We start from the raw sequence: 20,504 nt of genomic DNA on the forward strand, positions 1-20,504 counted from the left end.
GTGGATCTACTAGAGATGTGAATCGTGTCCTCGATCGTCTTAACGATCGATTTCGGCTGGGAGGGGGAGGGAATCGTATCTTCGCCGTTTGGGTGTTTAGAGTATCGTTAAAATCGTTAAAATCGTGAACCGGCACACTAAAACCCCCTAAAACCCACCCCCGACCCTTTAAATGAAATCCCCCACCCTCCCCAAATGCCTTAAATTACCTGGGGGTCCAGCGGCACACTAAAACACCCTAAAACCCACCCCCGGCACACTAAAACCCACCCCGACCCACTAAAACCCACCCCGACCCTGCAGACGATCAAATAATTCGCTGATAAGCGGCAGTGGATAGCGATCCTTATGAGTCACTGCATTCAAGCCTCTGTAGTCTATGCAGGGTCTTAGGCTGCCATCCTTCTTCTTTACGAAGAAGAACCCAGCTCCTACTGGGGAATTAGAGGGCCTGAAAAAAAAGAAGAAAACAAAAAAACGCGCCTAGGCCCGCCCCAAAACAGAAGGCAGCCAACCAGAGAGAGCCCGGCAGGGATTTAAATCCTACCCTGCTAGGCGCCTTCTGTCCCTTCTCTCTCCTCCACGTGGCGACTGAAGACCTGCGCGACCGGCGCCGGAGCCCCACCGGGGGAAGGTCAGGTCAGTGTTCGGCCTCCCCACCCGGGGGACCCCGACGCCAGCCGCGATCGCCGAGGCCGTTTCCGGCAAAGGAAAACCTGAAAAAAAAAGAAGAAAACAAAAAAAACGCGCCTAGGCCCGCCCCAAAACAGAAGGCAGCCAACCAGAGAGAGCCCGGCAGGGATTTAAATCCTACCCTGCTAGGCGCCTTCTGTCCCTTCTCTCTCCTCCACGCGGCGACTGAAGACCTGCGCGACCGGCGCCGGAGCCCCACCGGGGGAAGGTCAGGTCAGTGTTCGGCCTCCCCACCCGGGGGACCCCGACGCCAGCCGCGATCGCCGAGGCCGTTTCCGGCGAAGGAAAACCTGAAAAAAAAGAAGAAAACAAAAAAACGCGCCTAGGCCCGCCCCAAAACAGAAGGCAGCCAACCAGAGAGAGCCCGGCAGGGATTTAAATCCTACCCTGCTAGGCGCCTTCTGTCCCTTCTCTCTCCTCCACGCGGCGACTGAAGACCTGCGCGACCGGCGCCAGAGCCCCACCGGGGGAAGGTCAGGTCAGTGTTCGGCCTCCCCACCCGGGGGACCCCGACGCCAGCCGTGATCGCCGAGGCCGTTTCCGGCGAAGGAAAACCTGAAAAAAAAGAAGAAAACAAAAAAACGCGCCTAGGCCCGCCCCAAAACAGAAGGCAGCCAACCAGAGAGAGCCCGGCAGGGATTTAAATCCTACCCTGCTAGGCGCCTTCTGTCCCTTCTCTCTCCTCCACGCGGCGACTGAAGACCTGCGCGACCGGCGCCGGAGCCCCACCGGGGGAAGGTCAGGTCAGTGTTCGGCCTCCCCACCCGGGGGACCCCGACGCCAGCCGCGATCGCCGAGGCCGTTTCCGGCGAAGGAAAACCTGAAAAAAAAGAAGAAAACAAAAAAACGCGCCTAGGCCCGCCCCAAAACAGAAGGCAGCCAACCAGAGAGAGCCCGGCAGGGATTTAAATCATACCCTGCTAGGCGCCGCGCGCCGAGCGTCGCGCGCCGAAGGAGCGCGACAAAGGGGCCTGCCTCTTTGTCGCGCCCCTTCGTAGAGCCCCCAGGAGGCCCAGAGCCTTACCCATGGAACAACCGATATCTTCAACAAAGGCAACAGCCAGCAAAGATTCAGATTAACCGTTTCAGAAGTATAGAATAAAAGTCCACCTCCCCAGCAAGCTCTCCAACAAGCGTCCAGCATTCATCCAGCCTCTTCAACAAGCGTCCAGCATTCACCCAGCCTCTTCAACAAGCGTCCAGCATTCACCCAGCCTTTTCAACAAGCGTCCAGCATTCATCCAGCCTCTCCAGCAAGCATTAAACATTCATACCAATCTCAGCACTCAACATCAGCTCTCAACCAAGATTCGCCCCAGCATTTCACCCCAGCACTCAACTTCAGCACTCAAACTTAGTGACCTCCAGAAGTGGAGCTCTACCACCACCTGATCAAACAACCACCCATACCTAAGGAGGACTGAGCACTCCTCCAATCAATCCAACAAGCTTATAGACTTCCTTTCAACAATCATCCAAACCGCCCTTCATTCAGACAAACACCTTCTTTCATCCGTCCACAGACATCTCTTCTTCATACAGACTTCTCACCAGTTGTATCCAGTCACAATCAAATATTGCTCAGACTAAACCTCTTCCGGAACCTCATTCATCATGTTCACACACAACATCCCAATCATCTACAACCAGAGGAGAATCTCCTTACCTAACTCCACAAACGTCTTACAAAAAAGAATTATTCCAATCATGACGTCTCCTTTGAACCAACTTCTAGGCCTCACGCTACTCTCAGTAACACTCCTCAATGCACAATCTTTAACTAAAAAGACACACATCCTCAATGATTACCTCCTGGACTCCAACCCAGACATCTGTGCCATCACAGAAACCTGGTTAAAAAACTCGGACATTGCCTTAACCAACCAACTACCTATCCAGTCATATGACATCTTCACCTTCCATAGACACAAAAAAAGAGGAGGCGGACTTCTTCTAGCCTCCAAGAAAGAACTCAGACTGACCGCTCACACCATCAAGACTGAATCCAAATTGGAACTAGGATTAGTCAAGTCAAAACTTATACAAATTCTGTTAGTCTACGCTCCTCCTGGAGTTTTAGAAACCGACCCTTCACCCCTCATAGAATCCATAGCAAAACATATTAACTTAGACCTACCAACTATGATTATGGGTGATTTCAACCTCCATACAGACGCTATACCGCGATCTGCGAACTGCGAAGCCTTCCTCACCACCCTCACTGCTATGGGATTCTCTCAGACTATCAACAGCCCCACACACAAAGCTGGTCACATCCTGGATTTAATATTCATTAACTCTAAATTCACATGCACGGTTGATCCCACATGTACCCCAATCCCTTGGTCAGATCATTTCTTGATAGAATCATCCTTCTCCACATACAAACAGACTCGCACCTCTCCGCACCTTTCCACCATTCAATTCAGGAAATCATGTCCATCTGATATACTCAGCGAGCAGCTCTCCAAGGAACTCTCCAACCTGGACCTGTCTAATCCCGACTCAGCCCTATCTTCCTGGCAAACAATTACTGAAGCAGTCGCAAACAAATGGTGCCCAATAACCTCCAAAACAATCAATCCAAAAAAAAGGGGGAATCAACCTTGGTTCAGCACCGAACTAAAACAGATGAAACAGGACTTACGCCATAAAGAAAATAGATGGCGAAAAACCCCCAACTCAACTACCCTTTCAGCATACAAGGGTTTCTTACATCGCTATAGGACCTGCATACTACAAAAAAAAAGGAATATTACGCCAACAAAATACACCACTACCAGTATGACGCCCAGGCCCTATTTGCTTACGTAACACAAATAACTAAATCAACCCCGCCACCTATTCCAGACGAACAAGCTCTATCCAAGGCTAATGAACTCGCCTCATTTTTTCAACTGAAGATCCTAAATACTCTCGCCCTCCTTCCTCCTAATACAACACCTCTCAAATCAGATGAGAATTTCAATTTGTTCGCTAAACCTAGGTTGGACAGCTTCGAATTAATCTCCACCAAAGAGATTGAATCCATTCTAAAAAGACAGAAACCATCTAGTCATCCGGCTGATAATATCCCATCAAGACTCCTGCTGCTTATTCCAGACACGATCTCAGGACCTCTAACAAATATTATTAACAGCCTTCTAACTCAAGGAAGCTACCCAGACAGCCTAAAAACTGCTTCTTTTAAGCCCCTCCTCAAGAAACACAATCTAGACCCTAATGTACTAGCCAACTTTAGACCCATCTCCAATCTACCATTCGTTGCCAAACTTACAGAGAAACTGGTAAACACCCAGCTTTCAGAATATCTAGAGGACCATAAGATCCTATACCCCTCGCAATATCGCTTCCGGAAATCACGCAACACGGAGACCCTCCTCATTTCGCTTACAGACCATATTATAATGGGATTAGACAAAGGACATTCCTTCTTATTAGTTCTGTTAGACATTTCGGCGGCATTTGACACAGTCAACCACACCATCCTCCTGGATCGCCTTGAGGATATCGGCATCTCTGGATCAGCCCACAACTGGTTCAGGTCCTTTCTCAGCAATAGGACTTTTAAAGTCAAAATCAATAACAAGGAGTCACCTCTAACAAAATCTTCCCTCGGCGTACCACAAGGATCCTCCTTATCTCCAACCCTCTTTAATATATACCTCCTCCCCCTCTGCCAACTACTGACAGACCTCAACCTAATTCACTATCTGTACGCAGATGATGTACAGATTCTAATCCCAATATCAGAATCCATCTCAAAAGCTCTCACCTACTGGAATAACTGTCTTCTATCCATTACTAATCTACTCAACAGCTTAAACTTGGTCCTCAACGCCTCAAAGACGGAACTTCTCTTCATCTCTTCAAATGAAAACAATCTTCCTCCACCTTCACTGCACAATGCTCACATCACCTGTACGCACGTTAGAGACCTTGGGGTAATAATAGACAATCGTCTAAACCTTAAAAAAATGGTCAACACAACTACCAAAGACAGTTTCTTCAGACTACAGGTTTTGAAACGACTGAGACCACTCTTATTTTTCCAAGACTTCAGGACAGTCCTCCAGGCTCTTCTGTTCGCCAAAATAGATTACTGCAGTGCCCTCTTTCTAGGCCTCCCTAAATCTACCACCAAACCACTGCAGATGTTACAAAATGCGGCAGCGAGACTGCTGACCAACACCAGCCGCGGTGAACACATCTCCCCCGTCCTCAGAAACCTACATTGGTTACCAGTAAATTTCAGAATCCTGTACAAATCTATTACCCTAATACACAAAACCATCCATCAGCAACTCCAACTCGACCTGGATATCCCTTTCAAACTCCACTCCTCTAACAGACCAACGAGAGATATCCACAAAGGCACTCTGAAATTTCCCCCTACTAAAGCCACTCGCCTCTCTACGACCAAAGACAGAGCTTTTTCAATTGCAGGCCCAGCTATCTGGAACAATATCCCAGCAAATCTCAGATTGGAACCCTGCCTCTTAACCTTCAGAAAAAGACTAAAGACGTGGCTCTTTCACCAAGCCTTCCCAGATCCACCGGATAATCACTAGTTTGAGCCTCACTTCTTACAAGGACCTTGACACACTTCCTCCTGAACAATGGACACTGGCATTTCCTGGTTAAAGCATATGCTCTAACCCGTTAAATTATTCGTATCATGTTATATTTATTCTACCTGCCTCTATCTTCCTTCCAGCTTGTCTTTAAGCCTCCAAGTTTTCCATACCTTGTTGATTGTAACTTTGACTTATTCCTTTTCCTTTGTTATCTATTATTTACCAGAATTGTTACCTCAGTTTTACCCTTTGTTAAAATGTAAACCGATCCGATATGGTTATCTACTATGAAGGTCGGTATAGAAAACTGCTAAATAAATAAATAAATTAATTAAATCCCCCATCCCAAATGCCTTAAATTACCTGGGGGTCCGTAGCGGCGGTCCGTAGCTTAAATTACCCCCGGGTCCGTAGCTAAATCTGGGGAAGGGGGAGAGCAGGAAATCCGGCACACTAAATCGTGGTGTCTTCAGCCGGCGCCATTTTGCAAAATGGCCACCACAAAATGGCGGCGGCCATAGACCAATACGATTCGACGCAGGAGGTCGTTCCGGACCCCCGCTGGACTTTTGGCAAGTCTTGTGGGGGTCAGGAGGCCCCCCCAAGCTGGCCAAAATTTCCTGGGGGTCCAGCGGGGGCCCTGGAGCGATCTCCTGCCGTGAATCGTTTCCGTACGGAAACGAGGGTTCCTCGCTGAACGACCTCCTTGCTGAACGACCTCCTGCAGTCGATCTCCTGCCGGCGCCATGTTCCGTACGGAAACGATTCGCGGCAGGAGATCGCTCCAGGGCCCCCGCTGGACCCCCAGGAACTTTTGGCCAGCTTGGGGGGGGCCTCCTGACCCCCACAAGACTTGCCAAAAGTCCAGCGGGGGTCCGGAACGACCTCCTGCGTCGAATCGTATTGGTCTATGGCCGCCGCCATTTTGCGGCGGCCATTTTGCAAAATGGCGCCGGCTGAAGACACCACGATTTAGTGTGCCGGATTTCCTGCTCTCCCCCTTCCCCAGATTTAGCTACGGACCCGGGGGTAATTTAAGCTACGGACCGCCGCTACGGACCCCCAGGTAATTTAAGGCATTTGGGGTGGGGGATTTAATTTAAAGGGTCGGGGTGGGTTTTAGTGTGCCGGGGGTGGGTTTTAGGGTGTTTTAGTGTGCCGCTGGACCCCCAGGTAATTTAAGGCATTTGGGGAGGGTGGGGGATTTAATTTAAAGGGTCGGGGGTGGGTTTTAGGGGGTTTTAGTGTGCCGGTTTTCCTGCCCTCCCCCTTCCCCCGATTTACGATTTTTTGACGATAAATCGGGGGAATTGGTATTGTATCGTGGCCCTAACGATTTTTGACGATTTAAAATATATCGGACGATATTTTAAATCGTCAAAAAACGATTCACATCCCTAGGATCTACCACCTTCCAAAGGTAATACTGTCATCTGGGTAATCATTGATCATTTCTCAAAGATGGCCCACTTTGTCCCTCTGCCTGGTCTTCCTTCAGCTCCAGAACTAGCTAAACTCTTCCTGACCCACATTTTTCGCCTGTATGGACTATCAAAGGAAATTGTCTCTGACTGAGGTCCTCAGTTTGCTAATGGCCAAGCCGAGAGGACGAATTGCTCTTTAAAATTGTTTCTACGGTCATACGCCAATAACCAACAAGATAATTGGTCTGACCTCCTGCCTTGGGCAGAATTATCCCACAACACTCACATTGCCTCTGCCACGGATGTCTCACCGTTTACGGTAGTCTTTGGCCACCAACCACGCCTACCCCTACCGGTTCCACTCACTGTACCTTCACCGGCAGCTCATTCTACAGCACAGACAATACATAGACTTTGGATCCAAGTAAAGGAGACACTCAACCAAGCAGCCGAGTGAGCCAAGCGTTTTACCGACATCCATCACCGATCCGCACCACTCTTCTGACAGGTCAGAAAGTCTGGCTTAGTAAAAAGCACATTCGCTTGCGCCTACCATCTCAACGACTAGCCCCCAGATTTATAAGGCCTTTTCCAATTCTTCGACGCATTGGTGCAGTCACCTATCAGTTGCAACTCCCTGCCTCTCTTGGAATCCACAACATGTTCCACGTGTCGCTGTTGAAACCTTTGGTCTTGTCCTGGCCTTCTCAAAAGCCTCCTTCGCCTACACAACTTGCTGCTGAGCCCGAGAACACCCTACAGGTAAAAGACGTTCTAGATGTCCGGCACCATAGAGGCCATTGGGAGTACCTCCTGTCATGGGAGGGTTTCGGCCCAGAGGAGAACTCCTAGGAACCCTCTCTTCATATCTACAACTTCCACAGGGACCATCCAGAGAAACCTAAGCCAGTAAGGGGGAGGCCTAGAAGGGGGGGTACTGTTGTGCGTCCCAACTGCGTGGGTGCTGCGACCAGGCCTGCTCACCTGGCATTACCATCCACTAGTGCAGGCTTACCCGCTGCTGCTAACCCCCGGCGTACCTGTCGCTCACTGCGGCCTCTCTTGGCGTCTCCATTGCTACAGGCCTCACAGCGGAGCTCCCATCTGGGCTCTGCATCCTCGGCTGGCTCGGCCCGCCCCTAGGCATGAGCATGGCCAACCTCACCATTCTTAAAGGGCCCAGTGTGGGAAACCTCCGGGAGGCGCACCCCGATGATGTCATCAGCTTTCCATATATAAGGCAGAGCTGAAACCCCTGATCCCTGCCTTGGCAATTGTTGCGCTCATGGCTGCTCTTCGCCCTCGCTCCACCCTCTCTACCTCTGTGGCGACTCCCTCCGGGTCTGATGGACAGCTTGCTGCCATGGCGTCTCCATGCCACTTCTCCCCGGCGTCCCCAGACCAGCTCAACGCTGCGGATCCTTCATGTTCCTGATGACGTAGGGCGCGCGCGCGCTCCGAAGTATGTACCAGCAAGGACACAAAACTCAGGGGTGTCCCCCTGTATTGACGTCATCCACTTCCAACATAAAAGGTCTTCACTTACGCTTACGATTTGAGTTAGCAAGGATTGATTGCGGGGATTCATCTGGACCCGCTTCTCTCTACGCTACTCTGCCTCCTCGGACTTACCAGGGGTACCCGCTCCTCAGGGGCCTCACTCTCGTTTCTTGATTTCAGATTGCTAAAACAGGAACCGGTACTCGCTCCTCAAGGGCCTATGTTCTTGAATACACTGAAGATTCTCTACTGCCTGGAAGCCATTACAGATACAGACAATTGTGAGTTAACATCGCTCTCTCAGAGCTTTCCCTGGAACCAGGTACTCGCTCCTCGAGGGCCTAACTCTTTCCAGCTACTGAGCCTTCTGAAGAATCTATGTGAGTGTGTCATCTACTACTGGCTATGTATACAGCGTACCCTGTCTACTTACTATCTATAGTCTCTCTACAGCTCAGCAACCCTGGGATCACAGTTCCAGTATCTGAGGGACTTCAGTCCTGCCGGGCACATCAGCTCACTACTGCTACCTCTGGTGGTTCTACTAACCTGTATAATAAAGAACTATCTGTGTCTGTCTCCATACTCAAGCCTAGCCGGTGGTCCCTCTCAGGATATCCTCCTGAGGGCGCTGTCATCTGCCATCGGCCCAAGGATTCACCTATTTACATTAGAGTGCTCACTCCTTCCACTTCAGAAGCTGAGCACAACAGATTGCTAACTCTCATCTGCTTGCACCTCTCATCAGCATAGCAGATCCTAACAGATGGTTAACTCCTCCCTCTGGTAGAGCATATTATAACAGATTGCTAACTCCTCCCCTCTGTAGGAGCATATCATAACAGGTTGCTAGTTCCTCCCCTCTGGAGGAGCAGATCCTAACTGCAATTGGGTCGACACAGTATTGTGTAATGAGTTTGCCTTCATGTTCCAAGTGTCTCCTGTTCCAGTGTTTCCTGTTCCTGCATCTTCTGTTCCAGCGTCTCCCTTTCCAGTGTCTCCTGCTTCTGTATCCTTCTCAGGTAGTACCTATCCGGATTGAGTTCTTAGTACTGACCTCTGCCTGCCTGACCATTCTTCTGCCTGCCACCTGGAACTGACCACTGCCTGCCTGACCATTCTTCTGCCTGCTGCCTGGAACAGACCACTGCCTGCATGACCATTCTTCTGCCTGCCGCCTGGAACTGACCACTGCCTGCATGACCATTCTTCTGCCTGCCGCCTGGAACTGACCACTGCCTGCCTGACCACTCTTCTGTCTGCCGCCTGGAACCGACCCTCGCTTGCAACGAATACTCACAGACTGACTCTGGTATTGACCTCCGCTTTGGCTGACCTCTCTTGGACTGATATTTTGGCATTGACCCTTGTGCTTCACTCGGACACTCTCTTCTGGCCCCTGATGACCTTTGGGCCTATGTACTTGGATAACAACAGCGGCTTCCTTGTGGCTCTTCCAGAGGACCTCTCTGAACTGTTGCCTTCCCGAGGTCTCTGGAGCTTCCGGTTCTGACCTAGTCCACTCGCTCTGCATCAGCCATGCACCCTTGCTCGTGGTGGGCACACCTCTCTGATACTTCTCTGGGAGACCACTGGAGGCCCACCTAAGTCCAGGCGGTCCGGGTACCCAAGGGCTCAACCTGTGGAAACCCCGGACTGTTATTGGTGAAGCTCCAGCTAGCCTCTGTCTCCTTGTGTGCTCCGTCTCCTGGTGGCAGGCGCTCTTTGGGTCCGAACAGAGGGCCATACCAATCCTGCACCAGGCCAAGGGTCCACCTCCAGCGCAACAACTGCTCCATTGGTTTCAGTGCAGAACACTAAATTCTCTCAATATTGCACTGTGTACAGGAATTAGTCAACATCTGAAAAGCTTTCTGGATGCTTCTAAGGAAATCCTTCAGTTTTTAGCTTCAAACAATCTTCTCAAGATTTTATTGAGAATGTGATGCATTTTTTTTTTATTTTGGCTTCTTGAGTTGCAGTAAAGAGAACTAGAATATTTGAGGTCTGCACCAGTTAACTCTCTAAGGCCTAGATTCATCTTTTTGCTATAAATGAGCAAAAATAGCATCTGTTACAAAAAAAAAAAAGGGGTGTGGTGAGGCTAAGAGAGAGGAGAAAGAGAGAGAGAGAGAGAGCACATCTGTACAGGACCACTAAAAAGTTAACTATTTATACCACTGTAAGAAGGGTCACTAGTAATGCGGGATGAAATTGGGGGGGGGGGGGCAATTTTACTTGCACAGTTATATGTACGAATGTCACAGTTACCATCAGTGAAGAATTAATGTGATTTGGAGAGATAAAAGGTAAAAGAAGAGTAGATTTGTACACTTCACTCTCTACCTACCTTGATTGCAGCTAGGTAGAGAAAGCATCAAGTTAGGTAGAGAGAACATGGAACATTCTACTTTTATTTTACCTTTCATGCCTCCAAATCACATTAAATCTTCACTGATGGTAACTGTGCTGTTCGTACGTATGATGGTGCATGTAAAATTGCCCCCCAGAACCCATCCCACTTCACAAACCTCACCCCAAGTTCATAATGCCCCTTCTTACAGTGGTATAAAAAGTTCAATTATACGTGACCCTTCACAGAGGCTCTCTCTCTCTCTCTCTCACTGGGATTTGCATTAAATCCCCTTTCAGCCGTAATGCACAGCTATCACAGACAAAATGCACAGAATAAAGGTGTAGTTAGATTCCGTGATAGTGGGTGTTACTTTATCACATGCAATGTTAACCAGTCCTCATTTCCATTTACTTCGCCCAAACTCCTGTTATTTGACTACTAATTTTAAATTTGCATACACATTTTGCTATGCAGTATTTATTGCGGGCATTACAATGTTATTGCAGATGTAAGAGCTCTAATACATGCGATAACGCCCTAACGCATTTTGATAAATGAACCTCTAAATTTGCAAATTCCGTCAAATTTTCTGGGAATTTTTATATTTTTAGCTCGTTTCCTGAATAATAGGTATTGTGATTTAACATTTAAGATTGCTTTTATAAATCTTAAATATCACAATGTGATATTTAAGATTTATAAAAGCAATCTTAAATGCTGATTCTTCATTCCACCCATACAAAAACACACTGATACCTGAGTATCCTCCAGAAGCATCCTGAAGAAAGTACATTATCATTCTTTTATGCCAGTCATAGCTGACTGCTTACAAATGAATGACTCCATGTCTTTCTGAAGATGCATTAGAGCACGTTGTAATTCAGCACATCTTGAAATGTATTTCTGCCAATCAAAATCTTTGATACACCATAATCCGATTTTTAGAAATGAATCACTCTCTGAAATTCAAATAATTTTCAAATCATAGAACCCATTTTATCATGTAAATGGAGAGGTTGTGTGTGAGTAGACCAAGTGCTAGGCATTACAAATCGTCTATTTTCATTCCAGCAGTGTCTAAATTTGATTACATTTTGCTGAATGTTGCGTGAAGATTTTTCCCTATTATGGTCTGGGCCTTTTAATCTGGAAACCTGAGCAGCCTTTCTTGGTTTCTTTTGCAGGATTGTGGAAAAAGGATATTACAGTGAGCGTGATGCTGCTGATGCTGTCAAGCAAATCCTAGAGGCAGTTGCTGTAAGTAATATCACAGGCTCAATGCCTGAAGATCTTTCACCTTTACAGAGTAATTACTAGATGCTTGCAGGTATAAAGATGGCTCTTGGCCTTTCATACTAAGTCTGTGGGAGTCTTCACTTGTGTAGCTCAGGCAACGTTTTTATTTATTAAACTATCAAGTATACTCTGACAGCTTGAACGAAATCGACCAGAGCGATGAATATCAATAACTGCTCCTGGTCGGAGTCATTGCTTGCTTGATTACCTTCAGCAAAATCCTCTGCCAAAGGGTTTGAGGAAAAAGTAAGGCCGAAAAGTACTACCTCTAAAGAATCTTTGCACAGGTTTCAAATAGCCCATATTTTTTCCCAGAGACTTAATTTTCTGCAACTTCAGGAAGGCATAAAATGCAACAGAAAATAAAAACTATGCAAACAAAGTTTCTATCAAAAGCTCTGAGGGAATTTTGCTAAAAATGCTCTAGGAACTGAGCAAAAATCTTACCATTCTTTTTTTGCATGCTTTCATTTTTTGTTGTGCAAATTTTTCTGCAGGAAATTAAATCCTTTTGGCAAAAGATAAACTGTTTAAAAATTGCTCAGGCGAATGGACTTTCATGCTTTTTGCCTTGCTTTTGCTTAAAACCTAAACCTGCCCCTAAAAACTGCATAGGGTCTCATTAAACCTTTCACATTATGGATGTGCATTCATGTGTCTTAAGGTTTATTCATAGAAATTACAAATGTTATAAGCTTTTCTAGTGAATATGTCACTAATAAGAGGATGATGAATGCCTGAAATAGCCTAGCAGCAAAGACTATAACAGAAGTTAAGCATGCCTGAGACAGATTTTGGTTTCTTTATGGAAACATATAAACCCATTTTTCCTAGAACAGTACTGGATCAAAAAAGGCAGACAACAAAATTGACTTGCAAGGGGTAGCGATATAGCTACATCAAGTTGTCAGGGAGAGGTGATGAGTTCAACCAGCCGGGAGCAGCAGCAGAAGGGCTTTTCCATACCTTCAGGTATAATTGGAGGCAGGTACCAGGATGGGTGGCATGGTCACTAGGGCACACGCCAAGGCTGCAAAGTGGAGAGTCAATCCACACTCAATATCTCATCAATCCAGGAAAAGAGAGTGCGAAGCAAATCACAGTCCGTCCTTACAATTTTAAAGATAATTCATTTCTTTATTCCAATGATAACTCCTCTGTTTCAAGAAATGTTCGAAAGAGTGCATTTAAATATTGTCCCCCGACATGGACTCTGTGTTTCGCCACAACGGCTGCGTCGGGAGAGATAGCAATCGGGAATTCTTATACTTATGAACTGGTGATCTTTCATCGACAGGTGGTTTATCTGTCGATGAAAGATCACTAGAGAGCAGTCCAGCACCCTTGCTAGGGATGTGCATTCATTTGAAACTAAATGAAAAAGTTATTTTCTGTTTGTTCCAAAAGGGAACAAACCAAATCAATAGTGCCTTTGAAAAGAAGGAAAAGTTTTGTTTGCATTCATTTTTGGAAGGATGTGTGTGCAGTGCATATTTACATACAGAAAAAAACACTTTGGCGTGAATTTTAAAAGCCCGGCACACACCAAAGCTGGGAAATATACATAGAAGTTGGGCCAGTGCACATCGTGCAGATTTTAAAAGGTGCCCGCATATGTGCATATCTCCTGGTACATGCACAAAAATGTTTTTATGAAAAAGGGGAGAGGTGTGGGCGTGATTTGGGCAGGGCATGGGCATTTCAGAATTTATGGAAGAAAAACAATGTGAAGAACAGCCAAGGTCACTTTAGTCTCATGGAAGTACCAGCACCGCAGGCAGAAGCTGTGGTACCGCCGGCTCAGGGCTCGTTCCAGCATTTGGCACGCAGGTGGCCACAGTGCTGGAGATACAGGGAGAGTAAATTTCCTCCATGCACCTCCTTGTTGGGCATGCTAGAGGACTTTATGTTTAGCAGGTATCGCCTCAGCTCTCGGGCAATCCAGGAATTATATGAAGACCTCCAAGGGGTTCTGGATCCAGTCACCCAAAGGTCCCACGCTGTCCCCAGCCTCACCAAACTCTTGGCAGCCCTCCATTCTATGGCAACTGGCTCCTACCAAACCACAGTAGGTGTCGAGGCGGGAGGGGGATGTCCCAAATCACTTTATCACGCTGTCTCGACCAGGCCATCGAAGCAGTCACTGACTGCATTAATCGCTACATCAAATTTCCTCACAACCGTCAGGAGTTGATGGACTTGAAGAGAGGTTTCTATGCCTTCGCAGACTTTCCCAATGTTGTCGGAGCTATTGACTGCACTCATGTGGCCATCATTCCACCCCATCAGAGGGAGGAGATGTACTGTAACAGAAAGCTCTTACAATACAATCCATCAACGTCCAAGTGGTCTGTGTCGCTGGAATGCGCATCCTGGACGTGGTGGCCACGTACACCGGAGCCGCCCACGATTCCTTTATAGTTGGCAGTCGGGCCTCTTTGACAATTTTGAGGCTGGCCTGTATGGTGATGGCTGCCTTGTAAGTAAGACACACTTTTCTTTGTAAATTACATGTGTGCCTATGCTTATGTGCATAATGGCACCAAAATAGGGAGTGGATGTGGGCGAGGACTTGATTGGTGGCCTGTCAAGTACCTTGTAGCCATGTATGGTGGCCATTGGCCCAGCAACAAACACAGGTCTCCCAGTAGTATTTTAACTAATTAGCCATACCTAAATTATCATACTTTATATTCTTTTTTTCTTTTTCTTTTTGTAGGACCTTCAAGTACCCAGAATGTATGAATCACATTCTGCTTTTACTCATAAGTCTGATTTAATTTAATTATATTATGGTTATTTTTCAAATAAAGAGCTTTGCCCAAACCTTGGGAACTCCAACTTCTTTTGGTTATTATTTATTCCCTTTTGTATGTTTATTTCATTTTTTGTCAAAGGTCCCTACTAGAGCAGTCTTTCCAAAAAACAGTGTTTACATAGAGAGTCTAAAGTAAAAAAACACACTTATCTTTGTATAATCGTCAATGCCCAGGCCATGCCTTTTTGTTCCCATGTTTCACAGGCTGCCAAATTGAGTCAGGGCAAACAATGCACATGACGTATAGATTGCTGAGTAAGCAACCACTATACACTTAGCATGTCTACATTATCCAAAAGGCCCCGTTCCTAACCTACCCTTGTGAGGTCTTACAATGTCACTGGTTAATCTCTAGCTTCACTCATCCACACCGCTGGCACAATACCATCATGTCTGGGCTGTTACTGAGGCATCTGGAAGATTGTTGCACATTGTTTCTGTATAGCCTGACACACCAGTTCCACAACCAGTATCTTATGCATGTTGGTGGGTTGCCATATTCCCTGTGTGTGGGCTCAATAATGGGTTTCTATGGAGGACAGACTGCGGAGCTGCCACATTCGCATGCATAGCATGAAGTACGACGTTTGCTGCTAAAATAGGTGTGTCACCTCTTATGTATCTGTGCAACATTGGCAGCCAGCTATGCACTACTAGCCTTTGCTGGGTTGGGAGGTACATCTGATTTAGTACTCATGAAAAGATGAGTTCCTTTAGCCTATAGGTAGCCTGCACATATAGTGGCCAACAACATTATGAAAGGCATGCTAATCACCCTTTAAGGCTCAGCAAAGGTACAGGCTACCTTATACAGTCTTACTGGATGCTGTGGTTTGGCAGTCACATCTGCAAGTGACAATGCATCATTCATTTGTTTGGTCTCTCATTGGCACAGGAGATTCAGGGTATGGTTGCAGGCCCTGGCTTCTTACCCCTATTGCCATTCCCAACACGCCAGCAGAGGCAAGGTACAAAAAGGCCTCATGTGCTATCTGCTGTGTCATAGAATGCACCTTCGGCCTTCTGAAAAGTTGTTTTGACTGTTTGGACAAAACAGGTGGAGCTTTAATGTATGCCCCACCCAGGGCCGGTGCAAGGGTATTAGGCACCCTAGGCAAACCTTACAGTCTGGCGCCCCCTCCCCATACACAATTTTAAATTATGCATTTACATGCGTGTTTTCTTATACTTTTGATTTCACTCAATAAAAATACATTACACATAAAAAAATGACATTGTGAGGTAAAATTAATATACAAGTTGTTGTGATAATTTCATGCACTGTTGTAATGCAAACAAGAAAATTTTGCATCTTGGAATTCATATGGCATCATACCTATTATGATATATTTCGGCATGGTCCTCCCGTATCAACACAGTACTATCTGCCAACACTCAAAGAATAACAACCCTACCTATGAGAAAGAATACCAAAAATATTACACCAGAATCTAAAATATCAATACACCTCCTATCAGGAAAACAGAACAGGCCAAGCTACTACAGATCACTACAGAAAACCACATGCTAAAAGAATGCTTCATCTCAGTCTTTGCATGCAGAACACAAACCCTCACCAAATACAGAATAAAGCCACATAAAGTATAAATAGAAATGTGCAGACAAATCTGAACTGTAAAATGCATCACGCCAGACTATATAGTGTAACAATGGAAAAACAAAAATGTCACTATTTCTCGTGAAACAAATCAATAAAATAAAGATATATAAATCATTAATCATAATTATAAAATCATACAAATAAAATAATTTCAAAACAGCTGATGAATAGAATATCCAATAATTAAAGACTCATGCAAATTTTGAAAGCTTTACCAAACACCAATAAAATATTTCAAACAGCAGACATATCACATACTACCCAATAATACAAATGGTAATCAATCAAGAAAAATGAACTTAAAAAGCCACCTTTACTTACCCTCTCCAGCAGTTCTCCTACTTCTTTCCCTTGCAGGCCACACCAGAAGCAGCAGTAGATGCTGGTTCTCTTCCTTAGGGACCACAACCAGTCTCTTCTCTCTATCTCTCACACACACACCAGTTACACCCTCAGGACCAGTTTCTGTCTCTCACACACCAATCATCTCCCCAACCAGTCTCTCACACACACACACACACACACACATACACACACACATACACACACACACACACACACACACACACACACACACACACACAAGTCATCTCCCTGATCAGTCTTTCTCACACATACACACATCACCTCTCTGGCCAGTCTCTCTCAATCACACAATGCTCTCGCTCTCTCTTACTTACACACAGGCTTTCAATCACACACATGTTCAATCTCACTTACAAACAGGCTCAATCACACACATGCCAGCCAAAAACATGCTCCATCTCTCTCACACACACACATTGACGCACAGAAGCACCCTCCCTGACTCACATATACACCACACACATACAGAAGCACCCTCCCTGTCTCACATACACATTACACTCTCACAGAAGCACCTTGCTTTCAGACTTGCACTCGGACCGTCGGCTGCCAGTATTCAAAATAGTGCCGATAGCCTTTGCCCTTACTATGTCACAGGGGCTACCGGTGCCATTGGTCAGCCCCTGTCACATGGTAGGAGCACAAGATGGCGACGGCCATCCAGTGCTCCTACCATGTGAAAGGGTCTGGCCAATGGCACGGATACCCTGTCACATGGTAAGGGCAAAGGGCCATCGGCGCCATTTTGATTAGTGGCAGCCGACGGCCCGGGAGTGGAAGATCGCTCCAGGGACCCCCACTGGACCACAGGTACCTGTAAAAAGTTTTTTGGGGGGGTCAGGAGGGTGGGGGAAGCTAAGGGATTCGTTTTAAAGAGTCAGGGTGGGTTTAAGGGTTATTTTTGTGTGCCGTTTTTCCCACCCTCCCCCAAAACAATAAGAGAACCCCCACGATCAATATCATGGGGGTTTTCCTATCATTTTGGGGGAGTCCCCGATTTCTGATGATTTTGAAAATATCGTCCGAAGCCCGATGCACATCCCTACTAGAAGCCTCTCATGAGGAACTTTGTCAAATGCCTTCTGAAAATCCAAGTATACTATATCTACCGGTTCACCTTTATCCACATGTTTATTAACTCCTTCAAAAAAGTGAAGCAGGTTTGTGAGGCAAGACTTGCCTTGGGTAAAGCCATGCTGACTTTGTTCCATTAAACCATGTCTTTCTATATGTTCTGTGATTTTGATGTTTAGAACACTTTCCACTATTTTTCCTGGCACTGAAGTCAGGCTAACTGGTCTGAAGTTTCCTGGATCACCCCTGGAGCCCTTTTTAAATATTGGGGTTACATTTGCTATCCTCCAGTCTTCAGGTACAATGGATGATTTTAATGATAGGATACAAATTTTTACTATGTGTATGGGGGGGGGGGGGGGAAGGAATGATAGAAGGGATGGGTTAGTCTCCCCTGCTGTTTCCTGCAAGGGACCGGAGGGGAGAAGGGAGAAGTGACAGAAAGAGAGAAGCTCTTCTCTGTTCTGTGCTCGGTCCAATCTAACCTCACCCCTTCCTCTCCTATTCCCTGCAAGCTGCTGCCAGGGAAGGAAGGGCTAAAGCATGAAGCAGTGGGCTCTTAGATATTTGGCATATTTGATAAAGCGGCACCCCCATTCTCCTTGGATGTCAGATAATAAAAGTTTTCTTGCATATATTTATATTTTATTTATACTCCTATATCAACTCTACTCTTGGCCTATTCCTCATGGGATAAGGAGATGGTAATAGGTATGGAGTACCTCAGGATCCCTCTCCTCTCTTCTTGTGACTGCTGGAGCTGGGGGATAAAGGATTAGGGTTCATATCCTCCTTTCCTCCTCCTATTGCAGCTCTTCTTCTTCCTCACATCTGGGCCATAGGAGGACAGAGAAGCACTGGTACAGAGTACTGGTTTCTACTGCCCCATGTCAAACACTGCTCACCACTTAGGATTCTCTGTATTGCCCAATGCCTTTTTAAGTTTCAGTTCCAATTTTGCACAAACCACCTTCACTGGTAGACTGTTTCATGAACCTGCCACTCTTTCTGTGATGATATCTCTCTCGTGTTATCCCCGATTCATGAGCCCTTATTCTATAACTACTTTTCTACAATTACAGATGGGCTCAGTTTCACAATATAAAATTAATATCTAATGATGCTAATGTAATAAAACGAGGATTAAAACCCACACTAATATTTAGTGTGGATTTTCATTCACTCGCATGTTAACATGGGATGCAGTAAGCCAATGGCATGCAAATGGAACAGGCATTTAAAAAATGCACTATACCAAAAAGCAGCGTTAAAAATATGAATAAAGTTGAAAATCCATGCTAAAACTTGAGTAATGTAGAAAAGTGTGGTGAAAAAAGTTGTACAATGAGGCAGATGCTGGAAATGGTTGGAAATGTGACCCTCAATAGGTGCCCACCCCAGAAAGCTTATGTTTCCATTTACTAGCCATGCCTTGCCAAAATGGCCTGGCATGCGAGATTGTGCCCAATATCAGGATACACAGCACCAATCTCGCATGCCAGGCCACTTTGGCAAGGCATGGCTAGTAAAATCGAAGTGTAAATTCTCTGAGATGGGCACCTACAGCTAAACAGTGTGCACTTTAATGCTGTGCATCCTGACTTGGGCACAGTCTTGCCTGCAAGACCATTTTGGCAAGGAGTAGCACGTTTAATAAAAGTGTAAGCTCTCTGGGGTGTGGGTACTTGTAGGTAATCACATCTTCCAACAAATAAGACATATGGTTACAGGAGACATTTAAGTTAAATCAAATATAATCTCTGTGGGATGGACAACTACAGTCAGAGGTTTTCTTTTCCAGAAAACCAAGATTACTAACATGACCATCTTTGAGACAGCAATGAAAACTCTGGACTGCATCAACCTGTCTGCTGATATCTGGTGTTATATGGTCACTTTAACCAATGAGACATCTTTCTTCTGTGTGAGGACTGATATGGTCTTAATTCTGCTGTTAGGAGGAGCATTGGGCTACTGGAAGTACCATCAGAAGTGGCCTGAGGATTGTTGGGGCCCGGGGCGAGAATCAAAATGTAAGCTCTCTGGGTAAGGTACCTACAGTGGAACAATGTGTGCCGTGATGCTCTGCATCCCGGCTTGGCCACAGTCTCGCTTGCAAAGCCATTTTGACCAGGCATGGCAAGTAAAATCAAAGCGCAAACTTTCTGGGGGTGAGCATCTACCCTACAGCTGAACAATATCTCTACTTTGGTGCAGTGCATCCCATCTTTGGCATTTTGACCCGGTGTAGGTGCCCACCTCAGACAGCTTACACTTTTCTTTAACTTAAATGCTTCCTGTCAAAGAAAATGCAAGGCACTGTTATCTTGACCAAGCCTGGTATAACATGTCCACGAGCAGAGGATCAATATCGTTTGTAATTGATTCGTAGAGAGACAACCAAATGCACTGTTAAAGAGAAGGCTTTTTAAGACACATTTTCTTCACACTGGAAACTTAATTCCTGGGCCCAAGGTGGAGTAAAAGTTAACTCCCTTTTCTGGTGATCGATGTTATTCTGTTGCTGTGCCCAGTGTGGTAGAAGCAACTACACTCTGCCTTGCAGGGCACAGCAATAGAATAACACCGATCACCAGAAATGTGAATTAACTTTTACTCTACCTCGGACCCAGGAGTTGTTTCCAGTCTTAAAAAAAACGTGCCCGAAGCAGTGTGTTCTTTAATGTACCACTCTGCATTGCTAAGTTTGTCATGTTATTTGTTTGCTCTCTGAAGCAATTTCAAATTATATCGATCCTCTGCTCTTGGACATGTTATA

General features: G+C 46.0%; 1 protein-coding gene across 2 annotated transcripts in view; it reads left to right on the plus strand.

Annotated features, from left to right (window-relative positions):
• CAMK4 (calcium/calmodulin dependent protein kinase IV) overlaps nt 1-20,504 on the plus strand; it is a 618,142-nt gene that overhangs the window by 443,828 nt on the left and 153,810 nt on the right. For both annotated transcript variants that reach the window (XM_029571711.1, XM_029571716.1), the window contains one exon: nt 11,735-11,807. In XM_029571711.1, coding sequence (XP_029427571.1) covers nt 11,735-11,807 — 73 coding nt within the window. The remainder of the gene's footprint in view (nt 1-11,734; nt 11,808-20,504) is intronic.

This window comes from Rhinatrema bivittatum, chromosome 1 (assembly GCF_901001135.1).
Source record: "Rhinatrema bivittatum chromosome 1, aRhiBiv1.1, whole genome shotgun sequence".
Taxonomy (NCBI): domain Eukaryota; kingdom Metazoa; phylum Chordata; class Amphibia; order Gymnophiona; family Rhinatrematidae; genus Rhinatrema; species Rhinatrema bivittatum.